Here is a 13438-nt window from a genome sequence, read left to right as displayed (position 1 = left end):
ATCTCTCCAGAAAGTTTGATCATATGAAATAATATTATATGTATAGGTTCCAGCAGATCTTACCTTGTAAACAATACGGTAACAACATACACATCATACTTTATCTACGTGAATCTGTATGCATCCTACTGCCTCGCATGCCAGCGTGGTGTTTTCTTTGTAACACCAACCAGTGTTAACGTATTTTACTTAAGAAATGTAAACGAATAAGAGATAACGAGCAACTATTTTCCTTGAGGTGTTTTACACATTTTACAACATCCACACTTAACAGGCACTGATCAGTAAAAAGCCTGTTTGTGTTGCAAATGCTGAAGTGTTTCTGACAGCCCTGAAAGGGCGCTCGACGGATGGCATGTACGCCAGTGCCAGATTCTGGGATAACATAGGTGTTAGAAAAACAGACTTCTGAGTTTACTTGCCATATGCCGTGTGCACGGTGTTAATGTTTATTCTTATAAATAACACCCAACAGTCAACACCAAACATTCAACGTTAAATATTGAACAATGTGTTTAACACCATTAATTTAACCATATTTGTTTAACGCCATAGTTTCAATGCCATGTATTTATCGGCTACGCTCAATAGCGTGTTTGACGACATATATTTAACACCGTGCATTCAACGCCACACATTTCACAATATGTTTTACATCATGTATTTAACATCATGAACTCAACAGATATACATACATATGTCGCCAATAGTTGACAGCATGCGTTCAACGACATCCTCTAAACAATAGTTTACCATAACCGTGCTCGTGGGTATCACCTAAGTGGTAAACGTCTAAGACCTGCATCACTTCAGGCTTTAAAACCCCAACGGACTTATGCCATTATATTACCTCCTGGGCAGTCTCACTGTGAATAACTTACTTGTTCCACGATGATTGCGTGTTCATGATAATATTATTCCATTGTTTTGATTGTTTACGAAACGGCCCTCTGTGTCGTAATGTCATATCAGTGCATTGTCGAAAATAGCTATCAGTTGCTCGCTACATCCAAAAAGAGTTCAAGCTAAGGCCCGTAATATATAAGATAAACCTGAGGGAAAATATTCCTGAAATATTCCATATTCCCCGTGATTTGTACGTTAGATTAAAAAACCTCAAAGCCTTGAGTGATGATGAATATTCAATGTCAAATCAATCATCTAACCAGTGTCCTTTTCTATACATATCTTCGTCGCTGAGTGGTTAAAATAATGCCGATGCGACGTTAAGCTTAAGCTCACTCACGCATTAACATATTTACATGTACAGATAAATATTCGATAAATATGGCGTCTGTGGAGGTCAGAGGTCAAAGTTGTGACTTCAAACTGTGAGTATGGCCTGTCAACCAGGGAAACGTAAGCCACACGCAGTTACAGCACGCGAAAAAAGGGAAATTTGTCTGTCTAAGGAAAAACACCCGTCAGATCAGCAAGTTTGGAAACCATCAGTAAGCATTATGGCACTGAATTTGGACATACCATAGCAGCCCCTCCAACCCACTACAGTCACTCACAAGAAAGCCTCAAACCTCAAAATGTGGTAAAGTTCAAACTTCCATGACAGATTTTTTTAAACGTGTATGTCTTGAATAAAGATTGAGTGGATGTATCTGTTTGCTCTGTCATCTGTCATAATTGAAGGGAAGTAACTCTTTCAGTAAGAAGCTGGTTTCAGTTATACTGAAATTCGTTTATACGGACGAATTGTGAAATGACGCAAGTGTCCGTATAAACGAGGCACGACTGTATCAAGCATATTTAGCCATGTACTCTCCGTGAAGATCCGGATCAGAATTGATCTTCAGCAACTCATGCTTGGCTCAAGAGGCGACTAGCGGGATTGGCTGGTCAAGCTCCAGGACTTGGTTGATGCATGTCATTGTATTCCAAATGCTGAGATGGATGCTCGTGATGTCAATCACTTGATTATCCGTCTCAGATTCAATTATTTACAGACCGCCGACATATAGCTGACATATTGGTAAGTGGGACGCTAAACAAAAAACAAAAAATCCATATACAATGTAACCTCGTTAATTCGGACGGTCGCGTTCAAACACGAATTAACACACTTCCTGGTTAACGAATCATGATTGCGGATCAATATGATTTAGGTTTCATTGTATCTCATGTATAATTATTATTATTTATTATTTGTCTGATCAAATATTTTCTTAGTCCATTTCATCACACACATATATCATATCGGCTGACGTTTTCTGATTGATAAGGCAATATTATTCTTTCAGAACAAAAATACAAATGCGATATTTATTCCTCAACTGATGAGAAAAACGTGAGGACCAAACAGTCACTATTCTTTGATATCAATAAATCAATGCAGAATAGAAAGTGATTTGAAATTATACGTTGATCCTTTCCATGCCATGTGTTAACGACTGACGTACATATAACCACGAGTACTCGACAGTCCCATGTCTCATTTCCGCAGGAGGTATCTCACCAGGTTGCACTAATGAGAAAAAACTGTTACATTCCTCGAGAGCCATTCACGTTGAAGTGTGCGGGACCGTCATTCAGAGGTCGACGTAAAGCTGCACTAATCCTAGTTAATCCGATTGATGTTGCTGCCAAGTAATTAATACTGGTAAAACTACAGGTTATATGAACGCTGCCGTTTCCCATTCTTGTCTGCGGCGCCTAACCTCGAAATGAATGAGCGCGTGAATGTTGTTTAAAGCCGTGGACAGCGATATTACAGCTGTATCGCAGCGGTCTGTAAATGATGGTTTAGACCAGGCAGACCAGTGACTGAAAACATGGGCAAGGTTCCGCGACATCAGGATGCGAAGACACCACCAACCATGCCTCAGAGCATGAGCATCCGACCCCAAGAACACTAGGTTCCTACCAAAGACATGGCACACTGTGGATGACAATTTCCCCGAAAATTCCCACGGGAATGGAATAAAACTTCTACCAAGAATGATTTTATTAATTCTGATTAAAAAATCCATAAATTCATTAATTGTGGTTGTGCTATTTATGTTGCTGCCACTGTGTTACGTACACCACCAATCGAGTGAAAGAGTTAAAATCTAACTTCAAATCATCAGTATTAGAGCACTGAAGAGACTCGTCAATTGAAATATACACCTTGAAAAAAATATGAATCACGTACTAATTATATAATTTCCATATGAAATTGGCACTTTATAAAATCGTATGTATAAGTTTCTTTTAACGTCTTTTGGTATGACGCGGCTGGGGATCGAACCCCCGACCTTCCGCTCTCCGGACGGACGCTCTACCATAAGCCCACGGAGGCGGTCGGTACATTTCAGAAGGTATCGAGACATCGCATATGTTTATATAAATGAGCCCAAAGTAGATATTTCCAAAAGATACAAAGAAATTCGGAATATATAAAAATACAATACTGACGATATGCCACTATAGGGCTTAACCTTTCTCCAGGGGTATATATCGACAGTTCTTCGCGTAAAATGTAACTGAAAGACATCTACGAACCTCACTGTATAGATTATAATACCGAGAATTACGGAACGTATATTTCGAGTTGATCAAATAAATCTGCAAGTAAAACGTAAATGGGTTTATTCCAAGTCAACTCTGGCAACCAATGACCATTATAACAAAAGCCCCGCGTTGCGATCAATACCAGTACAAGACTGTGCCATGTGTTGGACGGAGAGGTGAATCACCTCTGAATCGCTGCGGGGGTCCAGCATGACAACTCGCGCCTTTGGGTCCAGCATTGATTGATGCTCTGGCATGTCATGACTCAATACAGCCATGATGGGAATCAATCACCACATGAAACGGCTTAAGTATATATCTGTAGACTTTCCGTGATATAGCTGATTTCGTGTATTGTTCGTTACTCTCAAATTAACCATAAAATCATCAACGGAGCGGGTTACTACTATTTATGCTTTTAGTACTTGGGGTTACGACCCGTGAAGAATAGGTCTTGAGCAACCCATGCTTGCCGTAAAAAGCGACTATGCTTGTCGTAAGAGGCGACTGTGCTTGTCGTAAGAGGCGACTAACGGGATCGGGTGGTCAGGCTCGCTGACTTGGTTGATGCATTTCATCGTATACCGATTGCGTGGATCGATGCTCATGGTGTCAGTCACTGAAGTATCTAGTCAGACTCGTTTCATTACAGACCGCCGTCATATAGCTGAAATATTGCTGAGTTAAACAACAAACAAAACTCTGGGTTACCGCATTTACATAGCATGTGTATACTGATATTACCAAATGGATATGTGTACATGCATAGAGATCACTGTCTGAATATTTGTCCTACTTGTTTCGAGGAGTGTCACTAAGGTTTTTGTTAATGCCACTCTCCAGAAACAGTGACGAATATACATTAAAGGTGACACCAGACATGAAGATGCTGAAGTCATTGTAAATAAAAGCAACCCTTTCCATGTTCACAAGATATGTCTGACAAAAGCAGAGTCGATCATACGATTCCGACTTTATAATGAGTATGTGTTTATGAATCACTATAGTGATGATACCAGAGGTGACGGTCACCCCTAATGAACACATGCAAAGGCAAGTCAATTGCTCACCTGAACATATACAGGGAACGTATGGTACAAGTCAAACAAGGTACCAGCATCGACATCATTATTGTCACTGATACGTTTCGAAATGGCTACCATAAAACATTTCGAGAGCTTCACTGAGGGATTGATAGTTGTAACACATACGATTGTCATAATTTCTAAATCACTGATTGGCAAATGATGTTGTGAAGATGTGTATTCTGTGCAGTGAACCGTGTACATTTGTTTGCGTGTTGTTTAACGAGGAAAGACACACCTATGATTAACGATCCATGCTGTCAATATACAAAGACATGCTTCAACCAAGTCAGCGAGACTGATCGCCCGATCCCGTTAGTCGCCTCGTCCGACAAGTATTTATCAATCATATATTGAAAATATATATCACCAGGAGTTTATAACAACAGTGTAGATGAGAGTGTCGCGTGTTTGCATGTTGTATATTTCATAACATTAAAAAAATATATATATATAGTTAAGTTTCACTTCATCTGATGTTGTAATAATGTTATGGAACTGTCCCATGTGTTATAACAAATACACAAAGTAACGTACTAGTAGACAGTTTATGAAGTAACCAGCATACTTCTTCGTTACAAAAACACATTAGCTGAACGCTGAAGGTACACCAAAACAAGAAGCAGAAGGATGTGATAGCTGATGTCCCTGCATTCCTGCTCTTGTTCAGACTAATAAGGGTAATTAAGTATTGAAACGATGTTTACAACAAAGACAAGAACGATATATTGGGAAAAAATATCGATTTTGGTCGAGATAGTAATTGGCTCCTTACCTTGATTGAGTTGGCATTTAGCAGCTCGTTCTCTTCAGTGCATGCGGTTCTGAAAAACAAGACACAAGCCATTAGCTACCTGCCAGGAGGGGAAAAGGGTATATGCTGTCAAGTGTGTAATGCGTATAAAATTGTAATCCAAAGCATGGTATACTGTAGACTATCTTCTTGTCTGAAATGGAAAAAAATATTACAAAAACTTTTGACTCATCTTCATGCAATATAATAATAAGAAGCCCAGAGACTCTCTTCATTTTCAGAGACTGAAACTGCAGTAATCTAGACTTGCCAACTATCATAGACTTGCATGGGCTGTATTGGGAATATTTGTACCACGGTCTGTATGACAGACCTGGTATGCTGGTTTAGAAGTGTATAGAAAGAACATATTTTTGGAGCAGTACTCATTAAATGGCAAAGAGTTTAATATTGGTATACATTCTTAGATTAAATAATAATGCTAGATTGATTAAACTGTGTATGACAACGGTACACTGTTCATCGTCGCAGTCATACAATGATTCATGTTGACATTTTGGTTTCAAACGTATTCTTAAAAATTACACCTTCTTGATCTGGTAGATAAAGCATCTGTCAAGATAGCGGAAGATCGGTGGTTCGATCCCCTGGTCGCATTATACCAGATGTTAAGCGATGATACTTGTCTGGATAGGTTCGGTATAACGGGGATAAAACAACGACTGGTCGGCTCAGAGTCAGTATAATGTGTCGGGTAGCCATGTTAAACTGCGGCATGGTGACCAACATACGCCCCGACTGGTACAAGCAGCTACGGAAGTGCAAAAATCTTGGAACGCGACGTTAAACCCCATTTCACCTCACCTCGCCTAGTCTTAAATAACAATGTGGATGATGAATATGTGATATGTGTTTGAGGTATCCAATAACTTGATGATAATAATGCATTACTATGTATCATGTATTGAATACATTATACATGAAAAGTTTGCGGATTCTAACACATCGAAGTATGATGAGCCTCACTCGCGCAGCATCCTTTGATGCTTGGACCTGATATATTGGTACCACATGCTAGACAGAAACTTTGTAAGCTCCTACAAGACATATGACAGAAATTCCATCAATATCCGGAAAACACAATTCCCCCAATACGACTCAAATATATTCACTCTTCCTATCTGCCAAAAAGTATATTAGTCTAAGCTGGGCGCCACCGGGATTTTGGGGGATACACATGGCAAGGTGAAGCTTTATAAATCCTCTTAGACACAACCTAATTATGTTAGTTGTCACATTCACGACATAACAAACATGTCGTAGAAAACTCTACAAATATCCTGATTTTCTCAGTTTACCTATTACATCGATAAGCGGTCGGTACACCCTTTGACAAAGGGCATAATGAGAAGCACTATTTGCCTAGCGCTTTAGAGCAAGCCTCCATTCGTTGCTTTCATCGTGAGGCATGAAGCATAGGCACAAGAGTTTGACCAGTTGAAAAAGGTTGTCTCTACTTGCAAACTACATCCATTTTAGATGTTGAACTGTAGGGCCAGGCACTCTTGATTTGTAATCATGTGCAACACAAGTGTGTCTTCAATGGGGTCGAGATCAATGGAGGAGAGACCCCCTTGTTACCTTGTCTGGCTAGGAGACCCGAGGCAGACATTGATTCGTAAACTTGGATTGTCTTAAACCTCGCAGTTGGATGTTCAACATATCCATAAACTTGGTCTAAAAAATCGCTCGATGTCTGAACCAGGGGCCACTGCTGAGATAAAACCTTCCATCGTGTTCTTGCATTTTTCAGATGGTTGGTCGCTTCATACATGTAAGTATAAGACCTGTGAAAATTCCGGGGAAGAATAGGTCTTCAGCAACTCATACTTGCCGTAAAAGGCGACTATGCTTGTTGTAAAAGGCGACTAACGGGATCTGGTGGTCAGGCTCGCTGACTTGGTTAATGCATATCATTGATCCCAATTGCGTGGATCGATGCTCATGATATTAATTACTGGATTGTCTGGTCCAGACTCGATTATTTACAGACCGCCGTCATATAACTGGAATATTGCTGAGTGCGGCGTTAAACAACAAACAAACAAACAAATCATACATGTATATACCATGGTCTTACAGTAGGACAATGACTGAGCCATAAGCCACAATACAACTGCAGAGATAAAAACGTTCATCTTGGGCATGCTTTCAGATAGTTGGTCGTTTCATACATCTTTAAACGATTGCATTATTCTCAGCTGATGGTAGACCCATGGGACAATGCGATACTGCAGAGATGAAACCCGTTACATCGGATCGCTTATGTGTCTTAAACATGTTGCCTCTAGCCTCTTGAAGCACATTCAGTAAAGTCAAATAAAGCGTGAATTTAAAAATCCCAAATGTTAAAAATACAACCTACACATGTAACAGAACCAGAACGTAAATCGGGTACGGCTATTTTCATAGTATCAGATGCCTCAGATGACTCTCATTGGAGTTTATTATGAGGTATAAATGTAACTACGAAACGTATATTTCTTGTGTAACATTGTTTCAAGACATCAATGGGACAAACAAGCATGCTATCAGATTCACAAGAAAAATATATGTTAAATGAAACTAATATATGGATGTATCCTATATCACAAAAATATACAAAATAAAATAATGTGAGAGAATGGGTACTGTTTCGCGGCGCTTAAAGCAATATTCCAGCAAATTCAAAACGGGGACACCAGAAATGGGCTTCTGTGAGTACTTTAACCATTAGGCTACCATACACACCCAAAATACGATCATGACATCGTTATTTAACAGTGACTGAGTATGGTTTAACGCCGCTTTTAGTAATATACCAGCAATATCACGGCGGGGGCACTAGAAATAGGCTTCAGACACTGTTCCCATGTTGGGGATCGAGCCCGGGCCTTCGACGTGACGAGCAATTGCTTTAACCACAAGGCTACCCTACCGCCATGGTTTTTAACAGAAAAGGAACTGATGCATGATTGGGAACATGTGACTTAATATATGTTAATATCAATGCTATCTGTTTCGGAATATCAACAAACCCCAAATTCGCATCATATAGCAAGATACTACGTCCAACACATTACTGTTATTTTCATGACATCGTATCAACAAATTATTAAAAAACCCAATATGAACACATGCCGTGAGGTTTAAATGATCAATACATAGAGTTTGCTATACAACACTAATTTCTACATACGAACAAAAGAAACACCTGTCATATTGCCAAGGTCACCGCAACGCCCAAGCCGTCAGATTATCCATACATTGACACATACAATGAAAGATAATGAGGTTTACTGATGGCAATACAGAGCGATAATAACCCCCGTTGGCCCAATCTCACAACATTCTGTTGTGTTGATGAACAACAATCACCTTATTCACCGACCGTTGACAAAAAATCATTTGACCAATCATAATCATCCGGACAAACAATCGCCATATACAATAGAGATGAGGTCAGTGATTGACCAATTACTGGAATCAATTAGTCTCAGCTAATAGAGACTGCCTGGTTAACTGACGTATCGATGCAGGTCTAAGAATTTTTGTGTTCAATAAACCAATAATCGCACATAATCTTAACAGGAAAACCGCAAGGGTTCCCGAATCAATGGTACCTGTTTTTACTACCCAGTAGGTGCTAACTAGGGTCTAGTGTGCATATAGACCATGGGAATGATTGACGGTTATTGACATTATTGCTTACTGGGCAGATGACACAAGGAATGGATTTCACAACAATACTCATGCTGGAATCGAACTCAAAGCTTGTCGATCGCGTAATTTCCACAAGGCCAACACATGGGCCCCTTACTTAACGACTAAGTATGCTGTTGTATATCTCCGGACAATATTCTTAATTGTCATAGTTTGCGATTTCACTTATGACATTAGTTAGAGAACCAACTATCATATTAAATTATCCATGTTTTATATACACCGTGGCAACATTCCAAGTCGCATTTTATGGTGCTGTTTGAGACCTTATACATAATGAAGACTGAAACGTGCACCCACGCAAAGTGTCAGCATCATATTTATGACTTTGTTACTGCAACAAAGACGTCGTCAAGGTAACACGACAGAAGGGATATGATTAAATGTAACCAATTAAGTATATATATATATATATCACGTTAACGCCAGAGAATAATCAGTCTAGATTATCTACCGAAACAGATTCATTCGGCGTAAGAGGTAAAACAGTGGTGAAATTATATGAATTGGTCACTGAAAATCAGTGATGACACCAGGTGTTTTCGTGTAATGCTCCTCCGGTGGCATCCCCGCACTTGCCTAAAAAACAAGTTTCTGTTTTTTGCTTGCGCCAGGTAAACAACTTGAAGTTAAATATTTTTGCAGTTAAGGCGAAAATCATTTCTCCGATAACACGCATTACTGTTATCGAATATTAACGAATATTCTATTTCGACAGTTGAAAGAAACTGACAAAGTGAGTGAGTTATCTTGTACAACCACTGAACTGTATTGAATGGCTACAATTTCACTGGTTCGTTGTTTGGTGTTTGTTCTTCATCAACTAGTCAAGAAAAGAATCCTCATGTAGTAGAGCGTTCGCCCGAAGAGTTCGGGGTTCTATCTCCGGCCGCGTCATACCAAACAATGTTAAAAGATGATACTTGTTGTTACCCTGTCTTGCATTAAGGGGCAGAAACAAGGACTGGTCGGCTCTGAGTCAGTATACTGTGTCTGAGTGGGGTATTCATATTAAACTGCGGCATGGTATCTCAGTGAGCTAGCACTATAAATCGGCATCAGTCCGGAGTCGTACAAGCAGCCACACACACGTGCATGCACGTCACCTATCCTCATTTGACTTAAAGAATATTTTAGAACAATGCAAAATCGTATCTGATAAGTAACGTGATACTGGTAGCATTGCAGTTAATAAAGTGGAGGAGATTCCGATAAAGATGAACACCGAATAAACTATCTTGGATAAGAACCGTGCATCGTGTTCCTGACATATTCTCCTAATATAAACTTAAGAAATAAAAGAACACGCTTGAATCATCGTGATACCAGACACCGGGTGTTTGTTCGAAGGATGGAAGGGATTAAAATCATCCGTTTGCAAAAAAGATAAAGGACATATACAGTTTCAGATTGTGCACTAGCCAGACGTGTTTATCAGCTTAATCATTCAGCGTCAAAGGCTAATGGCCTGTTTATGAGGAGAGACACCATGAAGGTGATGGATATATAGCAGGGTACAGACTAATCAGACCATGTACGCTTGATTTGCTGTCAAAACACAGGTCATACCTTGAGGTCATACCTTAAGGTCATCAACTGGTCAGAAGGTAACATCTGATATATAGGGTCAATCTGTCAGTCTGTCACATAAAAACGCCAACTTTTAAGCATTCGAGTTACTTTTAAGTATGTACATATGTAGATATGACCCTTTTTATAGAAAACAACTTATTTATTGTTCATAGCCGACTTTTCGGGGATGATTCTTGCCCTTTCATCACGTTCATCGTGTCTTCATGTTCACCAAATTCATTTTTAAATGGCCATCAAAGACTTGAGTTATGTATCAACTTTCATAGTGTTAAAGGATTTCAGTTAAAACTGGAGTAGTGTAGACGCTATAGAGAGTAATGTAAGGTTATGAGAAGGTATGGCTACCAATATTTGAAACTTTGTCGACGTTACATGATTCTCAGCTTGGCCTACGCAAACAATTACCACTGTAAATTCTATATACTGTATCAAGTGCAGACAGCGTTTCGCAATTCTGTGACTTTCTTCTGGTAGGGACTAGAAGTTGTTATCAACGCTCTAGATCTGTGCGTAATTCAGACATGATCACTACGCAATTAGAGTCACCATTTAGTAAATAGATAGAGAGAAGAACACTTCAATTTGCAGACGAGTAAACTGTTTCTGAATTGCATTGACTCTTGTTTGTTCAGACTGAGAACAGGTTTGACCCTTCCTTCAAATAAATGACATTTCATACCTACATAAAGAAATATTCAAAATTTGTAAGAACTGAACACATGTGGCCGTAACAGACAGTCTTCACCGTGTGGTAATGGTTTTCAAAAACTCTGATGCAAAGCTGATTGCACAGCTAATCTCTTTGAAAATTGAAAGTGGATATCCATAACTCCATGAACAAAAATATTGAAACCCGACGTATGTGACCATAACTGGCGGATCTATATGAGACTTGTGTAGACTTCCTGTTGTAACAAAATCAAAGACATATTCTCAAAGATGTTCCGATGGTTCTCCAGAAAACCTAAGTAAAGCTGATTGGATGTAGAAAATTATTAAAAATAGAAACTTGATATTCATAAATTGAAAAATATATACCACACAACGTTTGATAGAGATAATCAGATATGTCATTCTATTTAAATGTTAAATATAAACTGGACATATTTTGAGAATTAGTTATAAAAAAATATCCCTATCAAAAGTGGAGTAGTATATATTCCAAATGCGTAATAATTGAACATGTCCTGAGTGAACGTAACAAACCTAAGACAGGTTCTTCGTGATGTAGCGATAGTTCTCTAGAGCACTGAAGTAAAGCTGATGGGAAGTGCAAAGTAATTACAAGAAGGTACAGCGTCTAGTCTGGCAGCCTACTCATTCATGCCTCGTTGGCCATCTGGTATACCATCTCTAGCCTCCGATTCAAGCATTCATTACGTAAACAGCGAGCCTCAAGTTGAAGTGAGGAATCGGAAGAAGATTTCAGGGAAATGTCTGAGGAAAAGAGTGTGTGTCTGATCTGGGCTGTTCTTTGTAGCTCAATTGCCCTGATCGTGGTTACGTAATATGTGTTTACTGAGTTGATGCAGCATCTCCTGCTTCAGAAACACGTGTAATATGTTTCGCAAGGGAATGAAACAGTTAAAGATTGACAATGATCATTATTTTCGCATACACCTACATGTTATTGGCTTTTAGTTTTTGGTAACAGATAAGGTATTGCTTTTCGTAGTAGTACAGTGTGTGTGCCTGCGTGCGTGCATGAGTGCATGGATGTCTGATTGGACAAGTACGGACTAATGCACTGTATATTGACCCGAAGCCCACTAAGTCCTTGTTTTATCCCCTTAATGCCGAGCGCCAGGCAGGGTAGCAAGATAGATAGATAGATAGATAGATGGATGGATGGATGGATGGATGGATGGATGGATGGATGGATGGATCTTAGATGGATGGATAGATAGATAGATAGATAGATTATGTAACTGTACACACCGTTATGAAATGTATATAGAAGGCCTCGTGAGTCACGTATGCCTAATCTATTTGATGTTTCGCAATAAAATAAATGAGTACAATGTCTTAATGTATTTTTGGTATAATGCGGTCGGGGATCGAAACACCGACCTTCTGCCCTCCAGACAGACGCTCGGTCCGCTAGACCTCGGTCCATATATCTCGTCACAGCACCTAGTCTGGTAAAGCATAGGAGTGTCTTCGTTATACCCAAATTACCATTTACTGTACTTTGTAGGTAGGTAAGTAGTAAACATCTGAATGAATAATAATAGGGCAACCATATATAAAACATGAACAATTCAACATGACCCTACTTCTCCACCTCAACAATGCCTACAAGCATAGGATGTGAATTCTCAAAATTCATGTCAGCATCTCCTTTGTCTAATTGATCGTGATTGCAGGCTTTCGGTTGTGTCATATCTATATGTATATGCTGTTGCATTCACCTGATCATCTTAACCTCAGAACAGCCAACCTCATGCACTACCTTATCGTAACCCACGTCGCTATCACGCTGATCTATCATAACCATTGCTATAATACTATTAAATAAATATATGCTTAGGGTAGAATTTGAACATCGATGGAACAACACATCGTCCCATATAGCTAGGCCTTGATTTTTATCAGTTCAAATAAATCGAGTTATTAATCTTGTGTTACGATTTATTACGAGATCGTTCGTAACCGGGACGATGATCCGAGTCCAATAAACAACACCCCCTTATTGCGAAGGTATTCGTTGGCAGATATCAGCTACCGCTGTCGGAAACAG

General features: G+C 39.3%; 1 protein-coding gene across 6 annotated transcripts in view; it reads right to left on the bottom strand.

The window, feature by feature from the left end:
• Positions 1 to 13438, bottom strand: part of LOC139452339 (endothelin-converting enzyme homolog) — a 237480-nt gene that overhangs the window by 23329 nt on the left and 200713 nt on the right. For all 6 annotated transcript variants that reach the window (XM_071233782.1, XM_071233777.1, XM_071233776.1 and 3 more), the window contains one exon: positions 5365 to 5413. In XM_071233782.1, the coding sequence (XP_071089883.1) occupies positions 5365 to 5413 (49 nt within the window). The remainder of the gene's footprint in view (positions 1 to 5364; positions 5414 to 13438) is intronic.

This window comes from Haliotis cracherodii, unplaced genomic scaffold, assembly GCF_022045235.1.
Source record: "Haliotis cracherodii isolate W230 unplaced genomic scaffold, xgHalCrac1.p SCAF_9, whole genome shotgun sequence".
Classification (NCBI taxonomy): domain Eukaryota; kingdom Metazoa; phylum Mollusca; class Gastropoda; order Lepetellida; family Haliotidae; genus Haliotis; species Haliotis cracherodii.
This window is presented reverse-complemented; position numbering and strand designations above follow the sequence as displayed.